The sequence below is a fragment of the Peromyscus eremicus genome, chromosome 11 (assembly GCF_949786415.1).
Source record: "Peromyscus eremicus chromosome 11, PerEre_H2_v1, whole genome shotgun sequence".
Lineage (NCBI taxonomy): Eukaryota > Metazoa > Chordata > Mammalia > Rodentia > Cricetidae > Peromyscus > Peromyscus eremicus.
Window position 1 is genome coordinate 74,365,555 of NC_081427.1, and position 24,245 is coordinate 74,389,799.

At 41.3% G+C, this 24,245-nt stretch overlaps 1 protein-coding gene and 1 long non-coding RNA gene across 3 annotated transcripts in view; one reads left to right on the forward strand and one right to left on the reverse strand.

The window, feature by feature from the left end:
- LOC131921821 (uncharacterized) overlaps positions 1 to 518 on the reverse strand; it is a 79,392-nt gene extending 78,874 nt beyond the window's left edge. For both annotated transcript variants that reach the window (XR_009382105.1, XR_009382106.1), the window contains exon 1: positions 336 to 518. This is a non-coding gene — a long non-coding RNA (uncharacterized LOC131921821). The remainder of the gene's footprint in view (positions 1 to 335) is intronic.
- The window catches only part of Fam81b (family with sequence similarity 81 member B), a 75,263-nt gene continuing 51,038 nt past the window's right edge, over positions 21 to 24,245 (forward strand). Inside the window, exons 1-4 of the mRNA XM_059276584.1 lie at positions 21 to 144; positions 553 to 650; positions 3,690 to 3,754; positions 18,551 to 18,794. Of these exons, the coding sequence (XP_059132567.1) occupies positions 135 to 144; positions 553 to 650; positions 3,690 to 3,754; positions 18,551 to 18,794 (417 nt within the window). The 5' untranslated portion in view covers positions 21 to 134. The remainder of the gene's footprint in view (positions 145 to 552; positions 651 to 3,689; positions 3,755 to 18,550; positions 18,795 to 24,245) is intronic.

The following is a 24,245-nucleotide window of genomic DNA, read 5'->3' on the forward strand; positions in this document are numbered from 1 at the left end:
ATTTTAGTTTGAATGCAGTCAAGATTCCTTAGCATTTTGGCTTTTAAAAGAAGGAAAGCATATTTCTGTTCCTTTTCAAAAATTAAAAGCAAGTCAACAAAAAGTAATAATAATAAAGCTGGGGAATCAACTTTATGAGTTCAGGTACTTACCCATGGATAACTTCAAAAATTTAAATTTCTCATGTTTCCCTCTTACATTTCTTACGATATATAGACAAAGTAAAAAAAATTTCCAAGACCCTCAGCTCTTCTCTTGGGCACAATAGGATATATCTCCCAATATTTTAGGGCAATTTGACCTCAAGAAAGTTTCTAAATGCTTTTTGGAAGCACCTGTGGAGATATGCTCTGCTCATCAGCTACAGATGTGATGCTGGCAGTGGCAGGACCCCGGGTGGGGAAGGGAGAAGCAGATGTCAAACATGTTGGAAGCCTCTCTTGACATTTTGCCACCTATATAGAAACTAGCATCAAATTTTAAAATGCCATCAATGCAAAAATTCACTTGCCATAGTTCCTCATCAGATTCTTCTGCATTCTGGTTGCCTAGATACAGATGTAAACAAAAGTGCCTCCCTGCCTGCTGAAGAACAGCCAGATCCACCCGATGGCACCCTTCCTGGCTCAGCTAGTGACCAAGAAATGAAAGCAAGTACTTTTAGATATTCATGTTAAGAATGGAGTAATTGGCTCAGTTTCTCTAAAGCTCAGGGTTGTTTAGCGTTTGAAGGAATCCGGGAAGAATAGCTTCCTTCTTTGTTTTCTTGCAGTTCCTGTTGTTTTGCCTAGATAAAGCCACTGAGCACAGCAACGCTACATTGAAAAAAATCATCTCAGTCTGTAAATACATTAACTGGATTGATTTTTAATATGGGGATAAGTTTTTAAATTTGATGATGATTTACTATGATAAGGATTCTTTAAGAAAAAATAATAGTTATATGTAATGTTCCTTTTTCATACTTCTCATATTTTCCATTAATGACAAAGGTCATACAAAGCAAGTTGTGCTTTTGGACTTTGGTAGTTCTAACAATATCTGAGCAGTATATACAGTCTCTTCTTATGAAACAGGTACCAGAAAGCCAGCATGACATCAAGTACTGGCTTTGAGTTTCTGTTTAGTTTGGGTGACTGCTTAACCTCAGTTTTTCGTCTTATATAAAATAGGCTAGTTAGACCTACCTCTTGTTGTGGGGTTCTGATGAGCTACTTAAAGTGTTAGCAAGTGAAACAGGCTCAGTGTAAAATGGGATTATCATCACATGACCCATTACTTCCCCAATCCTCGAGTTCCTCACCTATAAAATGAGTCATCGTAAGTTAGTTATTTAAAGAAACTTTTGTCATATATGATGAAAAACAATGATATTGATCTAATAGAGCTATTAGAAAAATGAAATCAGAATATATATGAGAAAATTTTATAGTATAAGAATTATAACATTTTAGAATATTATTGTGAAAAGATGAAAATTGACACATATGGAAAAATCCCATAATAATAATTTATGAAGTAATTTTCACATATAATCACATCTTAGCCTTTAAGAATATATTGAAAAGACACACACACACACACACACACACACACACACACACACACACACACACTATTCCCAAAGTAGAAGTGATGAGCATATCCTAGTAATTCATTCCTTTGGACACATTCATTCCACAAATATTTACACAGCATTATTGGTTGTCAAATGCATAAGTCAAAGACTAGCCAGTTGATAAGGAAGTACCAAGGCCAGACTCCCACCACCCTTGGCGTTCCATGGAGAGGTGAGAAGGAAACAGCTGGCATGAGGGGAGTAATAATTCAGGACCCAAAGCATTTACAGTAGGAAACAGTAGCAAGAAGCAGTGTAGGCAGAAATCTGTTCAGGTCCTCTGGGGACATAGGATGGTATCCAGAACACAAATGTACAAGTGTACAGTGGGGTATTCTTGAGAGCAATGATTCTCAACCTTCCTAATGCTGCGACCTTTTAATACCATTCCTCATGTTGTGGTGACTCCCAACCATAAAATTATTTAATTGCTACTTCATAACTGTAATTTTGCTACTGTTATGAATTGTAATGTAAATATCTAATATGCGGGATATCTGATATGTGGCACCCCCTCAAGGGTTTGCAACCCACAAGTTGAGAACCATTGCTTTAGGGTAAGCCCAGACCAAGACATATCCAACCTCTTGCAGACGCTACTCCACAATATGTCCAGAGCCAATGCACTCTCCCAAAAGCTCTCTGGCCCCATCCTGACCAGCTGGGAGCCTGTTCTGATAGCCTCCTGCCAACTGGGCTGGATCAAGCCAGCATGACCACTATCAATTTTCTTGATAATAGGGTTGCCTGGTTTTCTAATTTTGTTCAGAGGCGAGGGATTTGCAAGTAAGTACCTCGGCCCTTACACTTTTAATGGAATCAACCAAGAAATAGTTGACTTCATTAAAACTTCCTAAAAAACTCTTTCTGAACAAAAAAATCTTAATGTTTAATCCCATTGTCTTAGTTAGGGTTTCTATTGCTGTGAAGAGACATCACAGGCATGGAAACTCTTATAAAGGAAAACATTTGATTGGGGTGGCTTACAGTTTCAGAGGTTTAGTCCATTGTCAACATGGTAAAGCATGGCGACATGCAGGTAGACACGGTATTGGAGAAGGAGCTGAGTGTTCTACATCTTGATCTGCAGGCAGTAGAAGAAATCTGTGTCCACACTGAGCATATCTTGAGCACAGGAGACCTCAAAGCCTTCCCACACAGTGACACACTTCCTCCAAAAAGGCTATACCTCCTAATAGTGCCAGTCCCTAAGGGGGCCATTTTCTTTCAAACCACCACACCAATCATTTTACTATGCAGTAGTATAACCCAAGAAAAATATTCAACAAACATACCTTGTTCAATGTGTTAACTTAGAATACCAGTTACATTCCCTTCACTGAATCTAATTCAGTGATTGGCTATTAAAATTAAAACAAAATGTGCTTTGTTTTTAAACTTTAAAAAGGCATTATAACTTTAGTTGTTTTAATATATGGAAATAGTAGGTATATTTGGCATTTTCCTCATAGGAATGTTACTGAGTTATCAACCTTTATGGAAACAGAAATTTCTAGAAGTAGTAGAATAGTGAATTAGATATTTTCAGCTAAATGTTCATATAGCCAACTTGTTTCATGCTACTAAATTAACATACAGCTCTTCTATGCTTTTATTTCTCATCTATAATAATCTGACATCTAGGGTTTTTTAGAATATAAAATTACTTGGATTGACTAGCTTTCTAGTTTGGGGCTGTTTTGAAAATTAGCTGATTCCCCTAGGAAATTACTATGTCAGGAATAATTCACTATCCTTGGACTTCTTTCAAAACTCAATCAATAATCACTGGAGTTTTCATTTAGAAGTTTTCATCTTGGATTGATGTATGGCTTTAACTTCTAAAAAGCTTTTCCTGATGTGTTACCAAACCTATTGAAGCAAAGCTCTTTAGGAATGCCCCAGAACTCAATTTCAGTTTTAGTCACTAACAATACAAACGGTATATGTAAGGTTAACGGTGGTCTATATTTTGTTTAAAATAAAAACATTTGTTGAAGTACAGGATAGATGGAGAGTAGTCCACTCAAGCATCACATGATACATTTTGAATCTGTTGCCTCTGTTTTAGGTAAGATTTTCTCCAGCCAAAATGTCAACTAAGCACTCTACAGATCTAGTTGAATATGTTGACAAGTAAGTACATAAGCCAACGGTTTAACTATTTACTGCATTTAATGACTCAGTAGCGATTATAGTGGCTGAATGAAACCTCTGAAATCCCATAAATAGTCTCTGCTTCCAGAAAAGCCTGAACTTCAAACAGGCAAACCTTGCTATCTCTAGACGGATGTTACTGCCTTCTCTTTAAGCAACTCCATAAATTCCTGTAGATTTGTGGGGGAAATAATGCAAGTGGGCAAGAGCTGACACATAACACAACATGACATATAGATAACTTTCCAATTAAACCGAGCAGATCTGTTGACACTGATTAAAAACCCAGGAAAACTTGAGACACGTTAATCATCAGAAAAATTTTGACTTTTTAAAAAACCGAATTCCACTACATTTTTATTTACAGTGTTTGGAGCCTGTTTGGAGTGGTGCACAGGAGGGGGACCTTGGTGTCACAGCTCTGGCCCTTAGAATGCAACTATTGGTAGATTCTTATTGTCCAAAGGTCCCCAAATTCTAGTGTTTAAGGGTGGGGTTTTAGAAGTAATGCATCAGGTTAGAGCTGTCTTGTTCTCAGCACATGAAAGGATGTTATCTGCGCTCTTAACAGCTTCACAGCAGTGGGGACTTGGTCTTGGTCTGTCCACTGTTGCTGTCAACCCTGCATTTGGGAAGTTTAGAGCCTTCTTTTCAATTGCAAAACAAGGAGGTTGGACAAAAGGCTCTTCTGCAGCTTTGAAATCATTCTGAGTCAATAACATGCATCATAACCACAGAAGAAATGTGGCCAAATAAATAAGTCAATGTGAAGAAAGACTGTAAACAGTAGACTGATTTTTAAAGTCGTCTTCGACAATGAAAACGATGAAATTTTAAATTCTGCCTAAATTCTGCCTTTAATTGCAATAGTTACAGTTAAGAATTTCCCTGTTCTCAGCCAAATGAATTTAATTCATTTCAGTAATCCAGGGTTTCGGTTTTTCTCATACTTTCCATACCTGAGATTGCTTACATGAGTATAGATTTACAGTTTTTTACAGGGGCAGGGGGAGGATCAAAACATGAGAAATGATTTTTCATTTTAAAATGTACCACTCAGATAAATGAATTTTTCTGAGTTAGGAACAATGAATGTAGTATGCCCCAAATTGATTATAAACGACATATTAGCTGACTTTAAGCATCCTAGAAGGGACAGTTGTTTCCACCTGTCTGCATACAACAAATGGAAATTAGAAATCATTTTTCCAATCTATTAAGAAAATTCCAGTTTGGAACCAGAGTGACCTACATTCCAGGGGACAAGAGAATAAACTCCTAAAGAACGATAACCAACTTTAAATTTTAGAACATTATCTTGGATTTCAGCCCAAGAAAAGGTTAATGACGTTTATTCATGAATGTATTTTGTAAGTATGTGTGCGGGCCTGTGTGCACATGTGCAGGCCAGAAGACAACCCCTGGGGGTTGGTTCTGTCCTTGCACGTGTGGGTTCCAGGTCATCAGGCTTGGCGGTAAGCATTTTTTTGCTTAGCTATCTCAACCAGTTGGATCTCAGAAAAATGGAGTTAAGACAAAGATTGCCTGACCCCAACATTCATTTCTCCCTCAATCACACACACAGTCCCATCCCTCAATGCCTAAGCCATGTGTCTATTTTATTCACCATTCGAGATGGTTAGGTACACTGTGCTACTCACTTCTGTTCTCTCAGGCTGCAGCCCCAAACGCAGGGGCTCTGCAGCTGTGTGCTTTTTAATAACACTGCAGTGGTCTAACTTGTTGTAGTGAATATCAATTTTTGATGAGCTATAGCTGACAGATATGATTGAGAGTAAGGCAGGTGACGGGGGACTGAATCGTATGAGCTGTACTTACAGAAATGCTTATGGGATGCTGACTAGCAGAAAAACAAAATGACATCCAGACATTGCTACTATCACTGCAGAATTTTGAATTGGCATATTTAATAAAAAAACATCAACAGTGGTTTTTTTTTCTTTAAATAACTATATCCTGTAAATCATCAATTGGCAACAGTGTACTGGCATGCAAAGGAGGCACTTAGACAAGTCAAGGTCATCATCCACTCATTAAAGCACCTGAGTAGACATTACACAGCTCCAAGGATTCGTCCTTACAGACATACGTCAATATGTTTAAGGGTAATATTCAGAAAAGGGTAATAAAAAGCCCTCAAAGCAAAACCTGAGTAACAAAAGAGATCATGCTATCCTATGGAAAAGTTTAGCCTAGAGATGTGCATACTGAAGAGGCTGCAGACTGCCTGTTCACAGGGTACTTCTTGGCCTGAAACAAAACCCACACAGTTATCAATACTTGTTAAATGTTAGGTCATAGTAAATAATCCGTAACTGGGGCAGCTGAATTACTGCTCCTATCTATAGGACAATGGTGGTGTTGTCACCAAATTAAAAGCAGTAAATAGTTCTAATGTGCACTATTTGTTAATTCAGAGTGAGCAGACACACTTGCTTTATGACAGTGTGCACACGCTCATGTAAGCTTAGTGAACTGGAAAGCACCAAAGTCTTGTTTCTTACTGCTTTTCTCCAGCTGGTAGAAGGCAACACTAATGGAGTCCACAGCTCAATAGGCTGTGATTGAGAAAGAAAGCCCCTTTTCCCTTCTCTGGTCAATTTTTGCCTTCTGTAAGAAGGCGGGGTTTTAAATGATCAGTGATGAATTCTTGAGGTTACTCAATTCAGCCCATGATTTTTCATCCACATCTTCCTATGTAATAAAGTAGGTGGTTAAGATTTTAGAGCACGTATTATCCTCTCTGAGGATTTAATTTTGAATGGAAAACAAATTGTGCTCATGAATCTCTTGTGTTTATTTAATTGGCTTTCCTGTAAGGGGAGAATTTTTTTTTCTCACCTTGGAATCAAATGCTTCCTGAGGTCCCTTCTAATCCTTCCAAAGCTTGTCATTACTCACTCACAAATTTATTGGGCACCTAGTATGTGCAAGCACTGGGCTAGGCACTTGCAAAGTCACCAGTGAGAAAATTAGACGAGATTCCGACCTCACATACCTTCCATTCCAGATAAGGAAGAGGCAAAAATTCTTAGTAAGCCCGTCAGGACAATTCCTGCTGATAGGTTGGCATTTGAGCATGTGAACACCTGGGCAAGAACAAAGTTTGTCAAGCATGAATGTGGAGGGGATGAGGATGGTTGGAGTAAGAAGGATGGAAATATAAACAAATTTCTATAATATCAGAATCTTTGTCTGTCTTGCCTAAGGGGAAAATTCTATGTTTCCTAAATCAAAAGGGAGCCTGAGAAGCAAATCTGTTTCACAATGAACAGTTGCTAGGCCGACTTATAGTCACCATATATCTCAACAACCTTCTTGGGGGTACATTTTGGGAGGATGAGTCTGGCTGCTAGTCAAACAGTATATAAAATTGAGATAAAATTTTCAGTGTATCAAATGGGTGAGACAATAAAGGATTAATAATTTCTGTTTGTGAGAATGTGGCATTCAGGATGTGAAGATATTCATTTCCAGGTCTTCTTAAGACAGTGACAGGCATTCTTTTATGACATGACTCATTGTTTGTTACTATGTGATGGAGACAGATATCTCAGATCATGATACATAAGAATGGAAAGCAAGACTCTTTTGCTAAGCTTTGGATAGGGCAGGTCAGACCGGGCTGTCACCAACCACAGGAAGTCTTTGATTTTTCTGTAATCTGCCCACATTCACCATATTGGGTAAGTTGCTGGTGATGAGTAGGCACAGCCATAGGCATCTTATGCTACTCGCAAAGACCCCAAAACCCATCAGAGCAAAGCTGCCCAAAGAAACCCAGTTATCTCTGCCTCAGGAGGGTCTCAATTTCTGCCACATCCAAGAAATGACAAATTAAAGACCCTGCTGGAGCGTGGACCACAGCTCCAGTTCAGTTCTCTAGAGAGAGACAGTGGGGGGTTTCAGCAAGAAGAGATGTGAACCAAGCAGAAGAAGGTGACTAGAGGAGAGGTCCGTGGTGTTGAAGCAAGTTACACACCAAAAGCCAGGGACTAAACACACCTCCATCTCCAAGGAAGGTGTAAAGACATCAGAACAATGAATGCTGCAGTGAGGGAGGAAAGATGGGGAGCGCCAAGATACCTCTCAACTGAGACAACTTCCAAGTCTCGGTCTCCTGCATTGGGAAAAGTTTTTGATGAGGTCATTGTGGAGACGAAACAAAATTAAAATATGGTTCTATGAGTGATATACTAGCTCTAAGGACTATGTGGAAGCAAGAGGACACAAATTGAACTGCGCTAGGACCTCCCCTCCAACAACTTGACACCCATGTTAACTTCCCGGGACTGCCATGATCATCACCATTCTGTTGTTGCTGAACGAAAATGTGTATCTCACAATCCTGGAAGTTACAAGTCCAAAGTCACAGTCAGCAGATTTGGTTCCTCTGTGTGCTCAGGGCAGAGCTGCTGCACAGCTTTCCACAGGCTTCTGGTAGCAGCTGGCAACCCTTGGCACTTCCTGGCTTATAGATGTTTCACTTCAACCTCTCCCTCTCTCTTCTCACTCTGCCTGTGTCCTTTACAAAGCCATCTTAGGTAAGGACACCAGCCATATTGGCTTAAGGCCCCTGATAACTCCACTCTGACCTCATCTTAGCAATATTCGCAATGACCCTACTTCCAAATAAGGTCACGTTCTGATGTAATGGATATTAAGACATCAGCATATCTTGTGTGGCCATGGTTCAGCTCATTGTGCCATCCAAGAATTGAAAGAATTTGAGCCCAGGTCATGCAATTCCACATACAACGTTTTTTATACTGAAGTCACATAGATATACATATTATTTACACACACAGAGGGGGGGGGGAGAGAGAGAGAGAGAGAGAGAGAGAGAGAGAGAGAGAGAGAGAGAGCATGTTTTCAGGGGAAATGTCCTGATGGGCTACTCTAAACATCCTCAACCACTTGCTGCTTCAGGCACACATTTTATTTGTATGTGCAACCCAGATATCCAACCTGCTTCCATCCACACAAGGGTTTTACTTAGAACCTTTACCCATTCCAACATCTCCACAAGAAAGGAAGCCATTCACACCAGGTACAACGTAACTTTACAGTCCTCTTAAACCCTCGCTGAACATGAGGCATCTGAGCCTTAGAGTCCAAAGCTTTTCACTGAAGATCCACGGCCAGCCCTCTAGTCTCTTCTCAGAGGTGTCACTGTTTGTTTGGAGCTGTCTCTTTTCCAGGCATGTCCCCACACAGGCCCTGTGCTGGCAACCCACCAGTCCTGGGCATCTTTGCCCAAACATGAATTGCCTCTTTCACCCCTCAGAGCATTCAGACTTATGTTAAGTAAGACAACAAAGACTTACTTCCACAACCAGCGAAGTCCATCTGCCAGGTTGGTTATAGACAAGCAATGGAGAAACTATAAAACATAGTCCTTTCTCATCATTCCCATGCACTCACAGAATTATTTTCCTAAACCATCAGAATACTCGCTACATCTTTACATTTCCTTACAGGACTCAGAATATAACTAGCCCTTAAAGTTGCTCTCGTGAAACGTAACAAATCTTCTCAGTATGGCCTCTTGTGTTCAGAAGAGGGTCTAAGTTTTACCGTTTTTTTTTTTTTTTTTTTTTTGTCTCTGGCTTTTACAGGTTTCCAAAATGGTTCTCAGAAGCTCCTAAGTAAATTTAGTGCTCTCTTCACAGGGACAGAATAGGCAGCTAAGCGAGAGGCTCGTGTCCCAGTGCCTCTGCCAGCCACAGCACAGCTGGTGGAAGTCACACCAACTCAAGGCAGGCAGAACTCAGAGTCTGGGGAAAGTCTGTTCAGATTCAGCTACAGTTGGTGATGTGTGCAAAGCCTCCTGGAGAGGTCCACAGGGGCTTTTTCTCCTGTGGCTAGTGACTCCATCTGGATACAGCTGAGATATTCAGTCATTTCTTTCCTTACCAGGTGAAATTTAAATCAAGATCTCATTAGTACAGTGCATTAGTAGAGTTAGTTGCTTTGTTTGTGTGTGTTTATAAAACCAGGGTGGCCACACCTTGCTAGTGAAAGGTCTCAGGTTATCCCCTTTGATTTGACTAATAGTATTCAATAATAGTAATAACCTGGTGATCTGAAGAATAGCACCATCAGAAATTCTATTCCATTACAAATATTTGTAGGTTTGTTCTTCCAGTTATTGCTTTGGAGAAGCAAGTGAGGAAAGAATCTCCCTTACAGCAACAGCATTGGGCAGGGGAAAGTAGGGCCTTTGCCGTCTGAGAAGCCTGTGACTAGAACTAACAAAGCATTGGTTACAGCTTCGGTGAGCATTGTTAACAAGCATGATAATTATGCCCTATGTAACAGAAGTCCTTAGGCATGACAAGCTTTCCAGACACCTTTGTAGATAGATAGAAAATAACTTAAAAATGAACCTTAAAAATCACAGGAAAAGAACTATAGCCCAGCATTTGTATAAGTCCTTAGATGTCTCCATGGTGTAAGCAAATACATTTGCATGGCAGTATGTGCTGCCTCCTCAGAGGCTTCGGTAACATGCCCAGTAGAATAGAAACATAACTGACCCAGCTATGACAGCAGGACCAAAGACAGGCCAGTGGAGGGGCAGCCCTGCTCCACCGGTCCCTCTGCTGGGGTAGGTCTGCTTCTGCATTCCCTGCCTAGGAACAATCTTGACCTCAGCTTACAGCATCCCTCAGAGGGAGGGCACTTAAGCCCCTTAGAGCCCTGGCCTGTAGCACTGTTGTATGGCATTGGTTGGTCTACCCCCCTGCTACAGGCTTCTAGCTATCACAGGCCTCTCACTATAACCAAACAGCAAAGCAGGCCTGTTGGCCCTGTTTGAAGATCCAGCAACTGCAGCCCTTGGCTTTGAAGTGGTGGAGCCTGTGATTCACCCACATCCTCTTGCTTTCCAACTTGCCAAGATGCTTCTAAATGTCTACAGAGCTTGAGAGCTCATGTTTCACACTTCAGCAATTCATTGTATACTCTGCCTAGTCTTATTCCCAGATCACACTACCAATCTCAACCAACACAGTGATGCTTGGTATTCAGAGTACATTTGAATCATGTAAGTGCTTTCCTTATACACACATCCTAGCTCCCCTAACCCATTCTACGATTATGATTTAATAGATCTGTGGTGAAGCCAACAAATCTCTATTTAATAACCTCCCTGTCCTCCCGTATCGCTAATTCAAATGTCTTTATGAGAAACACTGAGTTACATTAAGTCACAAAGTAAAAGATTTAATGAATACTTAATAACTGGTATATGTTTATTGGTAAATCATTAAAGATAGTGGCTTGCAAGACAGCTCTGTAGGCAAAAGAACCTACTAGTAATCATGACCACCTGAATTGGATCCCCAGGACTTCCACTCATATGCCATAGCTGCTATGCATGCACACATATATACATACACACAATAAATTAATAATAATGTAATTTTTAAGTCACTAGATAGAGACACATTGCTTCTACCTGCACAAGACAGAAACCCCCAAGCAAAGGTGGCTTCAATATAAAGACACTGATTAGCATAGATAACAACAACAGTGGAAAAAATCTAGAGTTTGGTTAATTTGGTGGCTTAACAAAATTGTCAAGCAGCCAGGGTTTTCTGTTCTTTTATGCATTCCTTTTTGTTTCATATTCACAAGATGGGTTTAAGAGTTCCCTGAACCACATACCATGACAACATCCAGCAGAAAAGAATGTTTCCTAATGTTCATCCTCCTCCTTGAGGACCAAGATGGTGTAAGCAAGTTTCCTCTTGCATCTCCTTCTCTAGAGTTGCTTCACTTGTTTCTATATAAACCATGCACATTTCAGCCTAAAAGAATGGGGTCAACATAGAGGATGTAAGGGGCAGGCCACAGAACCAAATCAGGCAGAAGTTTATGATGGCCATTAGGAATTTAGGAATGTAATCAACAGTGTCTGCCACAATAAAAACACCCAAGAGAGTGATCTTAATGTGGGGGGGGGGGGGATAATATCCTTCATAAGCATCCATCTAAAACAGAAAACCAGAGAGCCCCTTTATTGGCAACGCAGAATGCAGACCACAAAGAAGCATTAGCTCAAAGAAATTAATGAACGAATCTACAGATCTCCACTGGGTTACACATCACCATCAGCAGGGCCTGCATCTTCTTCCACTCACACACCTGATCTTGAGTGACACTGTCAGTATGGTAGAGCTTTAGAGGAATGCTTTCATTCCATTTGGTAATTTTCCAGGAGAACACTTTGAGCCAAATGAGTAGTAGGTTGAATCTGACTAATCAAAGCCCTTAGCACAGCTGCCTCCTCCTCCTCCTCCTCCCCCTCCTCCTCCTCCTCCCCCTCCTCCTCCTTCCTCATTCTTGGATGTACAGAATGTACAGAGGAAGGAACAGTGCTACTTGGTCTGGGCTGTTTTATTTTGCTCCGGAGAGTAAACTTAAGCTCTGAGGTTGCAATGACATGCAACTTTATAGAGTCATTTTTTACTGAGCTTTAAAGTAACAGGGAAATTAGTCAATTATAATTGCTTGACCTCTGCACAATGTACCATGCACTATTCTGGGTGCTGAGGATACTGTGGGGAATAAAGGGTATTATTCTAATGACAGAGGACAGAAAAATAAATGAAGTGGCTGGAGAGATAGCTTGTTGTTCTTGCAGAGGACCTGTGCTCAGTTCCCAGCACCATATGACAGCCAACAACCATCTGGAACTCTAGTTCCAAAGGATCCAGCACTCTTGGCTTCCATGGCACTACATACACACGGAGCACAGACATACATGCAGGAAAACAATCAAACAAACAAACAAACACTTACACACATAAAATAAAAACGGCTACATCTTTGTTTAAAAAGAAAAAATCAGCCCAAAGAAGTAAGAATGGTTAAGTTTATGTACCGACAAGTCTGTGGAGAAGACGAGCTGGGGTATTATGACAGTAACTGAGCAGAAGGGGAAACATGTTGGGACTGAGCTCTGGCCAGGAGGCAGCCGTGAAATAACTGTAGGAAGAACGAATGTGACAGAAGGATCTGCAAGTGTCAAGTGAAAAAGCAGCGTGGTCAGAGGGAAGGCTGGAAAACCAGTGGGAGGTGAGCTGCGACCTTTTCTCAGAGAACGGACCAACCACAAGAGGGGGTAGGTAGGTGGGTAAGTGCTGTCATTTACACTTCAGACAGCACTCATTCTAGGGCCTGGGAAGATGGGTTAGTAGGACCAGAGTTCAGATTCCCAGCACCCATGCAAAGTAAAAGCCAGGTGTGGTGGCAGAAGTCTGTAAGCCCAGGGCTGGGGCAGGAGTGGAGACACGCATCTCCAGGAGGTTTATTATAAGTACAGATCGATGGCATACCTGATGAGATCCCCAGGTTCTCATGTTCCAGAACAATGGATTGAACATATGACTCATGAGAGAAATAGAGGCAGTTTATTAAGAAAGAGAAAATGGCATTCCCAGTGGTAGAAGGTGAAAGATGGACAAGCCTGGTGAATTCTGGTCCTTTGAAGGTTATTTGCATGCCACCTGCCTTCTCTCTGTACATCACAGACCTGCTCTGTTTGTTACATATAGTCCAGGTGAGGAGGTTTTCCAGATGTTTCAAATATTTATCTTTTTTTTTAAGGTTTATTTGTTTATTATGTATACAGTGTTCTGTCTGCATGTCCCTACAGGTCAGAAGAGGGCACCAGATCTCATTACAGGAGGTTGTGAGCCACCATGTGGTTGCTGGGAATTGAGCTCAGGACCTCTGGAAGAGCAGTCAGTGCTCTTAGCTGCTGAGCCATCTCTCCAGTCCCCATATATTTATCTTATGTCTCTCTCACACTGTGAGCCCAGAGGTAGAAAGGTGTGCATAGAGCACCAAGCTCCAGAAAAACACAGGCAACCTCTGCCAAGCCTATAAAGAACCTTCCGTGAGTTTTTTACTTTCTGCTGCTTGTGAAGAGGCAAGGTGGGGGGAGAAGTTGAGCTTTTCTGCCATTTGCAGTGGGATTCTATGGAGGAAACTGCCCAGAGGCAGTTGCTCCTCCTGTTTCTTATTATTGTAACTTTCCATACTTTATAGACGCCTCAGCTATTCCTGGCGCTTCTCAAAGTCCCATAGGAGAGTCTGAAGTTTCATATGAGTATTTTATTCCCAGGGCAGTAAATAGAGAAGTCGCAAGTAATGCTTCCCTGCTACTCATCCTCCACAGCCAGGCTGGGCTGTCTCTTATCTCAGGCCAAAGTGATTATCTGACTCAGGTTGCATCTCCAAAGAAGTGGAGATGGCCTGTGAAAGCTGTTCTGATTTAGAGCAAAGCCAGGCCTTTATGCTCACACACTATATGCAAACTGTCACAGTAGATATGACTTTGACAAAATGACTTTCTCCACCAAAGCAAGTCCCAGAGCAGGCCACCTGCTGAGATCTGCCTGCTGGTAGCCCTTCCTGAGAGAACATAGATGGCAGGCACATCGCAACAACCATGTACTTACACACACACACACACACACACACACACACACACACACACACACACACACAGCATGCTCTTTCTCCAGGTCTTCCAAGTTCTCATAGGAATTCTCTCAGGTTGAGAAGAGGGTAGACATTCTAATTCTGCATTTTTGTCAAAACTATCAGCAACCCAGAAAGTTTACCCCAAGGTCCTTCCAAAGGACCCAGGTCCTTTCACTCTGTGCTTTGTTTCAGATGAGTCATGTTTCTTCAAGGCAGATAGATATTCATCAGCTGTTGCAGCTGTTAGTGAGAATGCAGTAGGAAACAACTGAACTGGTTTCTCTCACAGAGATGGAGCATCTGTAAGAGTCCAGAGCAGAGAGAAAAAGAAGCAGTCCGGGCATGGCCATGACTGAGAAGTGGGTGGTGGAAAAATCACGCAGGTGGCTGAAAAGTCATGTGGGTTATAAGATTGTAGCTGAGGGAAGGGAAGCCTGTGAACTGGAATTGCCTAGTATTTAGGGTAGAAGAGGGGGTGAGAAGGGCCACGATGCTAGTGTGGACTTTGAAATGGATAACAGATACCTGTGAATAGGACTGAAAAGTCTAGAGGCTAGCATGGGCTTTGAAGTGGCCCTTCCTGGCAGGCAGATACTCATTTCACTGCTTCTGAGATTTGCTGCTTCTGCAGTCCAGCGTGAGCTGAGCAGGGACTGTCATGTTGAAGTTATCCATTACCTTCAAGGGAATTGGGGCTCCTTTGGGGGCCTGACAGTGGTCACACTAGTTCTCAAGGTTCAAGTTCCTTTAAAGTTTCGATTTTTCAAGGTGGCTAAAGCTGCATGTGGTCCCTGAGCCCCATCTAGAGCTACATATAGAATGCTGTGGTCTTGGGGCAGAGTCACCAAGGATTACGCAGAGTCACTAGGACTCCTGGGCTGAGGGGAAGGCAACATGTTCCCCCTGAACCAAAGGCTGCTCCAGGAATTGCATAGATCTCTTCTATCACATTGCAGGCCCTGGGCCTCCACTCAATGGCAGGCAGTATCTAGAATCGAGTAGAGCCAAGGTAGACAACTAGATAGGATCAAGGACCAGGTAGACAGTAAGATAGGGTAGTGCGGAAGTGGACAATGGGATAGGATCAAGACCCAGGTAGGACATAAGGGTAGGGTAGGACCAGGTTAGACAATGGGATAGGATCGAGGCCCAGGTGGATAGTAAGATAGGGTAGGGCCAAGGTGGACAATTCATTTCTAAGTGATACTAGTGAGCATGTAATGTTAGTATTTAACCTCTGCTTAGACCACAATATCTGCAGCAGCTTCCTCTCCCCATTTCACAGATACCTACTGACACACTGTATGTCTCTAGCTGACAGGCAATCCCAGAGGAGTGCCTGTAAGTACCTGATATCCATAGGATTGTAGGGGAATGTGGTGTGATTAATCCAGACTCAACAATGCTGAAAATGTCTTCTCCCTGTGGCACATACATTTTTGGGCATGCACATGCAGACACATATCAGCCAATCTCATTGTCCTCATCCAAATCATTATCACTCAATTTCCAGAAAACATCAAAATCCCTATCTCTAGGTACATTTCAGACTACCCAACAGGAAACTTTAAATATAAATATCTCATTTATTTTCTTGTCCTATATCTAGTTTTTTTTAATTGCAATTTTGATTAAGGGAATCATTGTTCATTAAACCCAAATTAGAACCTGCAGAATATCTGCCTTTCCCAAGCTCATTTCCAATCTCTCTAACTTCTGGGTCCTTAGTCTCTATGATGTCTGCCCACCCCTCATATCCAGAATCACCATCTTAGCCTCAGTCTACTCCAAATTTCAAATGAATCATTGTCTACATTTCTTATCTACTGCCACATAGCAATGTCTGTTAAAACACAGTAGCATAAAACACCAAATATTTTCCTACAGTTTCTGTGGATAGGGAGTCCAGAGTGGCTTACTCAATGATTTGGGCTCTTTTGCTTCACGGGGTTATAGTTAATTAGCATCCAGAAGCTGGGGGATTGCTCTTACAGTGCCTAAGCTCACTAGCACAATGCAGTAGAACCCCTCGGTTCCAGGCTGCCTGATTCAGCAATCTTTTCATAGTCACACAAACTGTTTCTAAGTCATAAAATATGTCCATATGCCATAGTTTCAATCAATGAAAGAGGCTAAAGTGTCGTGATGAATCCTCTAGAAATTTCTCATTTAAAGAAGGAAGGGTGAACAAGCTCAGTTTGTAAACATCTTATTCTTCACCCTATGTTTTTTCTGTTTAAAATATAGACATGCTGTGTCAAGGTGGTACTAGTACCTTCAGGCTGCAGGGAAAGGTATGCTCTGTGTGGTGACGGCTGCAGAGGGGCCTGCCTATTTGAGGGCTTTTTTGGTCTGCTACACCACTGCTGAGCCAGCTCCCTTTAGACTTCTGGTTATACCACCCCAACTCCCCTTTGCTTATGTCACTCTTGGAATACTCATTATACATACCTGTATAGAACACTAGCTGATACTTGAAGTCTTCAGAACACATCAGCATTCACACTGAAATGCCCCTTTACAATGAGTGCCCTTGTAGAAGCTCAGTGGGTTAAACGAAAGCTCTAAGGGGGAAAAAAACCCTTTACTAGACCACAGCATAATGCAAGTCCCCCACGAAATTTAATAGCATTGCAGACTAGTTAAAATTAATATAATTCTTCTACATAAATCTAATGAAATTGTAGCCTTTTAAGAGGTCAGAAATCTTCACTCAAGAGCATTGGAAGTGATCTGTACTTGGGGATAAAATAATCAAGTGCTTTAGTCATGTCTGGAATGACCTTGGGCCAGTTATTTACCTATTCTATAACCTATTTTCCTTTTCTGTAAAATTAATATAATACTGTTAAACACTAATAGGATAATACACAGTGTAAGTCACCAAGAGAAAGATATTGTGTATAATGTTTTCCAGTTTTGTTTGACTACAAAATTCTTTTGCAGTGGCCAATTTTACTTAGAAGACAGAACCTCATAGAAACTCTCCAAACGGTCACTTTGTGCATGCATGGCGTGTGTGTGTGTGTGTGTGTGTGTGTGTGTGTGTGTGTGTGTGTGTGTTGGCCAGAGGTTAACATAAGGTATCTTTCTCAATCATCCTCTACCTTTTATTTTGAGGCAGGGTCTCTGACTGAACATGGAGCTCATTGATTTGGCTAAACTGGCTAAACAATAACTCCAGGGATCCGCCTGCCTCTGTCTCCATGGCTAAAGTCACAGGCGAACTCCACTGGGCCTGGTTTTGTATGGGGGTTCTGGGGATATGAACTCAGGTCCTTACGTTTGCACAGCAGGCATTTTACCTACTGAGTGATCTCCCCAGGACCCCGTTTGGCATTTTTAAAGTTTTATATATAAGAACCTATATTTTTTTTTAGATTAAAATAGAATTTGTATACAAGGATATATGATGGCATAAGTCATTGAAGAAGGCTTCTATTATCTTCCTTCAGGTCTACTATAAGTTCCTTCCCAACTATTACCATTTGGGCTTTAAAATTTGTCATCATTGAGTATGAAAGAACTCTAGCTTGGGAGACGTGAAAAGATGTATAATATAATAACAAGGCTTAAGTCTGACCTGGTCCTTGGATGAGACACAAATCAAGCTTCTGAAAGTGTTTAAATGTCTCACAGGAGAGAAAATGAAGATGTAGCAGTAAGAAAATGAGTTCAAGTTCCTGGCTCCTTGGTTTAAATGAAAATGGCCCCCATAGGCTCTTATAGGCCTATTCCCCAGCTGATGAACTGTTTAGAAAAAATCAAGACAGCAGTTCTCAACCTGTGGGCTGTGGCCCCTTTGGGGTTGCATATCAGATATTAACATTATGATTCATAACAGTAGCAAAATTACAGTTATTAAATAACAACAAAATAATTTTATGGTTGGGGGTCACCAGTACATGAGGAACTGTATCAAAGGGTCACAGCATTAGGAAGATTGTGAACCACTGGGTCAGGAGGTGTAGTTTGGAGGTTTCAAAAGCCTTTATATACCAGGCCCAGGGTCTCTTTCTGCCTGCTGCTTGTGAGTGGGGATATAAAGCTCTCAGATACTTCATGCCAGCAGGTGGCCACACTCTCCTCTGTGATGATAATGGACTAAGCCTTTGAAACTGTAAGCAAGCCCCTAATTAAATACTTTCTTTTGTAAGAGTTGTCTTGGTCATGGTGTCTCCTCACAGAATAAAAGAGTGACTAAGACATCCTCCTACTCATTCCTGTAACAGTGTGGTTTTTCTTTCTTCTGGCCAGGGGTTCCCCCTTTCTTCCTGTCATTCCAACCAGCCAGACAAGCCCACTGGAAGACAGGCTGAATAACCAAGAGCGCACCATAGCCTTCCTCCTGGAGCAAGCCTTCCGCATCAAGGAGGACCTCTCTGCTTGCCTCCAGGGGGCCCATGGCTTTCAAAAAGAAGAATCTCTTGCCAGGAAGTTACTAGAAAGTCACATCCAGACCATCACTAGCATCGTCAAGAAACTCAACCAAAACATTGAGGTAGGTCTGTTTCCACATGTTAGCATCACTGCTGAACAAAGATTATCAACCACCAGACTCATTTTTCAATTATAGAAATTTTTCAATTATAGTTACTACTTCAAAGAAAGAGTTAAACTTTTTGACTACAAGTTACGATAAAAATTAAAACAAAATTTTCCTTAGAAAATATTATACATCGATTTTAGGACAGTAAAGAAAATTCTTTAGTATACCAAATATTGCACTAATGGACTTTATGAGTCTAAATCTGTAAGACTGTGGTAATTCCAAGTAGAGCTTTGTATGCATCAACCACCTGAACCCGACAATGACCAGCTCCCAGTCCTCTTTTCCGCCAGCCTCTTAGCTATGCACTGATGTTCTCTTGAGTTAGACCATCTTCCTGTAGCTGTCCCTGAGTGCTCTTTATTTTCGTCAAGTTCCTACTCAAATGCTACCCTAGATGATACCACTTCCCCTCCACCCCAAGAGTTTCAGCCTCCCTTAAACTCTACTTTTATCCTCAGTTCTCACCACAACCTACAGCGAGCACTGTATGTCCGTTTTCCTTTCCCAAATGCAACTTCCATGAGGCTGAGACTTTGTTTAGTTCACTACTAAATCACATACCAGACTAAAAAAAAAATGATTTTTAAGATGTTAAAGGAAACAAAAAGTTTTGATCAAACAAAATCCCTAGAGTAAATAATGGTAAACAAATTTTCACTACAGGCCTCTCTCATTCAGACTTCTAGTGGTGTTTCTGCACCATGAGTCTAGGTGGACAGTCTAGGTGGCAAGGGATCTGGAGAGTATACTTCAGGCAAAAGTTCAAATGCTTGTAGAATCACAACTGACAACAACGTCCTGCACTGTACTTGTCCCCATCTAGTACCAGTAAAATTTCAGGACTGATTTTTTTTTTTAAAATAGAAAATCAGACACCATCCATGGGATTAACTCAGTATAACTGGCTCCTGAACTCAAGTCAAGGCTGAAGGTATTTATAAATTGGATGTTTGTATGTAGGTCAACTGAGAGAATGGAGAAAGTTAAAAACTTGCCATGAAGTTCTAAAACTGAATGTGATAGCAGTGTTTATATATCTAGGCATGCTGGCACGTGCCTGTAATCTCAGGAGTTGGAAGCAAGACAAGGGAATTGTAAGTTCCAGGCCAGTCTGAGCTACATTGTAAGAACTTACCGTGCAAAATCAAAAGCTGAAAGTATAGTTCAGTGGTAAAGCACTTGCCTAGCATATATAAGCCCTGAGACTGATCCCCAGGACCACAGAAAAATATTCAAGATGTTAAGATAATCTAATTAAACATGGCAAAGCAGAAACTACTAGGCTAGCATTAGTAAATAACTCAGTTAATGAACATTTTATAGGGAAATGGATGCTTTCCAATATTTTAAAGGAAACCAGATGCATCAACCCAATTAGTCCATTTGCATATTGGCCCTAAAAGTATATTCAAATATGAAATAAAATTGAACTCAAGTCCTTGAAAGAATTGGGAGAGGGGTATTTTACCACAATTGCAGCAGCTAAGTGGCTTGTCCCTTTTAAAAGTCAAATGGATTTTTGAGACATGCTGGCCTTAAACCTGGAACTCTTCTGCCTTTGCATTCCAAATGCTAGGGTACAGGCATGCACCACCAAACCTAGAAAAACAAAAACTTTTAACCAGGAATTCACTGTAAGTTTCAAAATTAATTTATTTTGAATTCAATAAAGGAAATGTTTATAGTCAATACTGCTCTATTGGAGGGTATTTGCCTAATTATTAAAAGCAATGTTTCCTTATTATAATTTATCTGAAAGTTTAGGAAGAAATTTTGAAGCCTGGGAAAATTTTCTCACAATTCTGCTCCCAAATGGCAGTCTCTACAAACACCCAGAGAACTCTCCTTCTAGTCCTTATGAGCATTTCCCTTAGGAGGCAGACTGCTACCAATGCAAGCACAATCTTTAACATGAAATTGTAAACCCACGTCATTAAAATCTCTTTAGGTAGTGTATAGATCATGATTTGCTTAACTACTTTCTTAATATTGAAATACGCTTGTGTATTGGATTACCTCCACAACATATATTCTTGGAAGTGGAATCACTAGGGTGTAGAAATAATAAAAGCTCCTTCTACATGTTGCTAAACTGGCTCCACATGCTTTGCACTAATTTACACCCCACTAACATCCTGTGGGATGCTTCACACTGGGCTTATGCCAACATCTAGATTTATTGTTTCAATCCTTACTAATGTACAGAAATTAGATGCTGTTTTATTTTTCCTGAAGATGTTGAATCCACTTGTTAATCTGATTATGATCATTTTTATTTTCTCAGCTAATATTCTGTTCATGTACTTTGCTAATATATCTTCTGGGGTTTCTGCATGTTTTAATTATGTTTAATATGATAAGCTCTTTTATGTAGTAAGGATGATAGCCAGCAGCACATTGTTAAACATTTAACGATAAGCGACCAGTGTTGTAGAATAATATTATTGTAAGGTGTGTTACTTTTGTTCATGTTGCATTTCTTTAACTCTGTGAAGCTGTGTTACTGTGCCTGTCTAAAACACCTGATGATCTAATAAAGAACTGAATGGCCAATAGGAAGGCAGGAGAAAGGATAGGCAGGGCTGGCAGGCAGAGAGAATATATAGAAGGAGAAATCTGAGAGACAAGATCAAGGAGCAAGAGATGAGGAGGGGGGCTCAGGAGCCAGCCACCCAGCTACGCAGCAAGCCACAGAATAAGAGTAAGATTTACAGAAGTTAGAGAATAGTAAAAGCCCAGAGGCAAAAGGTAGATGGGATAAATTAAGTTAAGAAAAGTTGGGTAGGATCTAAGCCAAGCTAAGGCTGGGCATTCATAAGTAACAATAATCCTCTGTGTGTGGTTTATTGGGAGCTGGACGGCTGGCCCTCCAAAAAGTAAACAACAACCACCAACAAACAAGTATTTTTTGAGAGAAAGTCCCTGCTCTGTGGTGTTTGACCCTCTGATGGTCGCATTTCCACTACGATTTCAGTCATCGCTCCTGGTGCCACAGCACACAAAGGCAGCAAGAGGTGCTGCTGCTGCTGCTGCTGCTGCTGCTGCTGCTGCTGCTGCACAGGTCCTGCATTGAGGCACATGCTGGCTGCCTGACCTCAGTGAACCCTTAGCAATAACATTTGCAATGGCTTCTTGTGCTTTTTTATCTCATTTTTAAAGTGTATTTGCTTAGTTTTATATAAAATTAAACATTCAAATAGTCTGCTTTGCAACTAAAAAGTAACCAAAGTTACCAATACCATTTGTTGTGGTCCTGTCCCATGATGCACCTCTCCCCAACCACACACACACACACACACATACACACACACTCACATGCATACCTGTGTCTTAGTGTGGATATGCCTTGCCCAGGGTTACAGAAGTCTTCATTACATTGCTATGTTACATTACAGGTCAATGCTACACTACACTGAGATGGTCTGCAGTGTGCATTATGTACATCACAGGTCTACACTACACTGAGATGATCTGCAGTGTGCACTATGTACATCACAGGTCTACACTACACTGAGATGGTCTGCAGTGTGCATTGCTGTGTACATCACAGGTCTACACTACACTGAGATGGTCTGCAGTGTGCATTGCTGTGTACATCACAGGTCTACACTACACTGAGATGATCTGCAGTGTGCATTGTTGTGTACATCACAGGTCTACACTACACTGAGATGGTCTGCATGTGCACTGCTGTGTACATCACAGGTCTACACTATACTGAGATGGTCTGCAGTGTGCATTATGTACATCACAGGTCTACACTACACTGAGATGATGTCCAGTGTGCACTGGGTACATCACAGGTCTACACTACACTGAGATGGTCTGCATGTGCATTGCTGTGTACATCACAGGTCTACACTACACTGAGATGATGTCCAGTGTACACTGGGTACATCACAAGTCTACACTACACTGAGATGGTCTGCAGTGTGCACTATGTACATCACAGGTCTACACTACACTGAGATGGTCTGCAGTGTGCATTGCTGTGTACATCACAGGTCTACACTACACTGAGATGATGTCCAGTGTGCACTGGGTACTTCACAGGTCTACACTACACTGAGATGATCTGCAGTGTGCATTGCTGTGTACATCACAGGTCTACACTACACTGAGATGATCTGCAGTGTGTACTGTGCACATTACAGGTCTACACTACACTGAGATGATCTGCAGTGTGCATTGCTGTGTACATCACAGGTCTACACTACACTGAGATGATCTGCAGTGTGTACTGTGCACATCATGGGTCTACACTACACTGAGTTGGCTGCTGCTATACTCTACTTGGTTTCATCCTAGAAAATCTCCAGGCACTGCAGAACTACTTCCTTCATCTCCATTTTTCTTTGTTTTTGTTTCTTTGTTCTCTGAGACAGGGTCTCACTATGTCACTCTGGCTGTCGTGGAACTCACTATAGACCAGGCTGGCCTTGAACTCACAGAGATCCACCTGCCTCTGCCTCCTTAGCAAGGAACTAAAGTCATGCACAACCACACCTGGTTCATAACTGGTCTTTACTGAAGGAAAAGCCATGCAAAAGACAAAACCAAAAATATTTTTGATGCTTACTTTTAAAATACACATATATTTTATTAAATCTTTCAGAATTTCGTATATACAATAGACTTTGATTCAGTCTCATTTCTCCATGTAAGTCATCCGATTTACACTCCCTTTCTTATCCCAACTAAAGTCCAATTTGTGGGGCCCTCATGGGCTCGGGCCACCCCTGGACTGTGTCCAACCTAGCAGAGGCCTCAGGAAATTGGCTGTCCATCCACAGGAAGTCCCACTGACAGCAGTGTCTGGGGGTCAGGTTTCCTTGCTCACAGATTGTCCCAATCTGCCAGTTTAAAAAATAGGGGAAATCTGTGTGTATATGGTCTTTTCCATTCCTATCATTCACTTTTTAAAACCTCCTTTTGCCTGGTAAAATTCATCAAGTATAAACACAGTTCAGGCATTTGTCTTCCCATCTTTGGGTGCTATAGTACTATGAGTGTTGATTGAAATTATAGTGGAAATATTAATACCCTAAGAGGCATTGTAGCTGGCTTTCTCTGACCACCAGCCCCCAAATCACGACAATGGAGACTTACTATTAATTATGAGTGCTCAGCCTTACCTTATGCTTGTCCCATTAGCTCTTAAACTTATAGTAACCTATTTCTCTTCATCTACATTTTGCCTCAGGGCTTTTTACCTTTCTTTCCTTCTGTATGTCCTACTCTGTGGCTGGCTGGCTGGTCCTGGGCGTCTCCCTCTCTTTCTCCCTTCTTCTCTTCTCCTCTTCTCTCTCAAGCCTAGATTCCTCCTCTTATTCTCTCTACCCACCAACCCCACCTATCCCTTTACTGCCTAGCCATTGGCCATTCAGCTTTTATTAGACC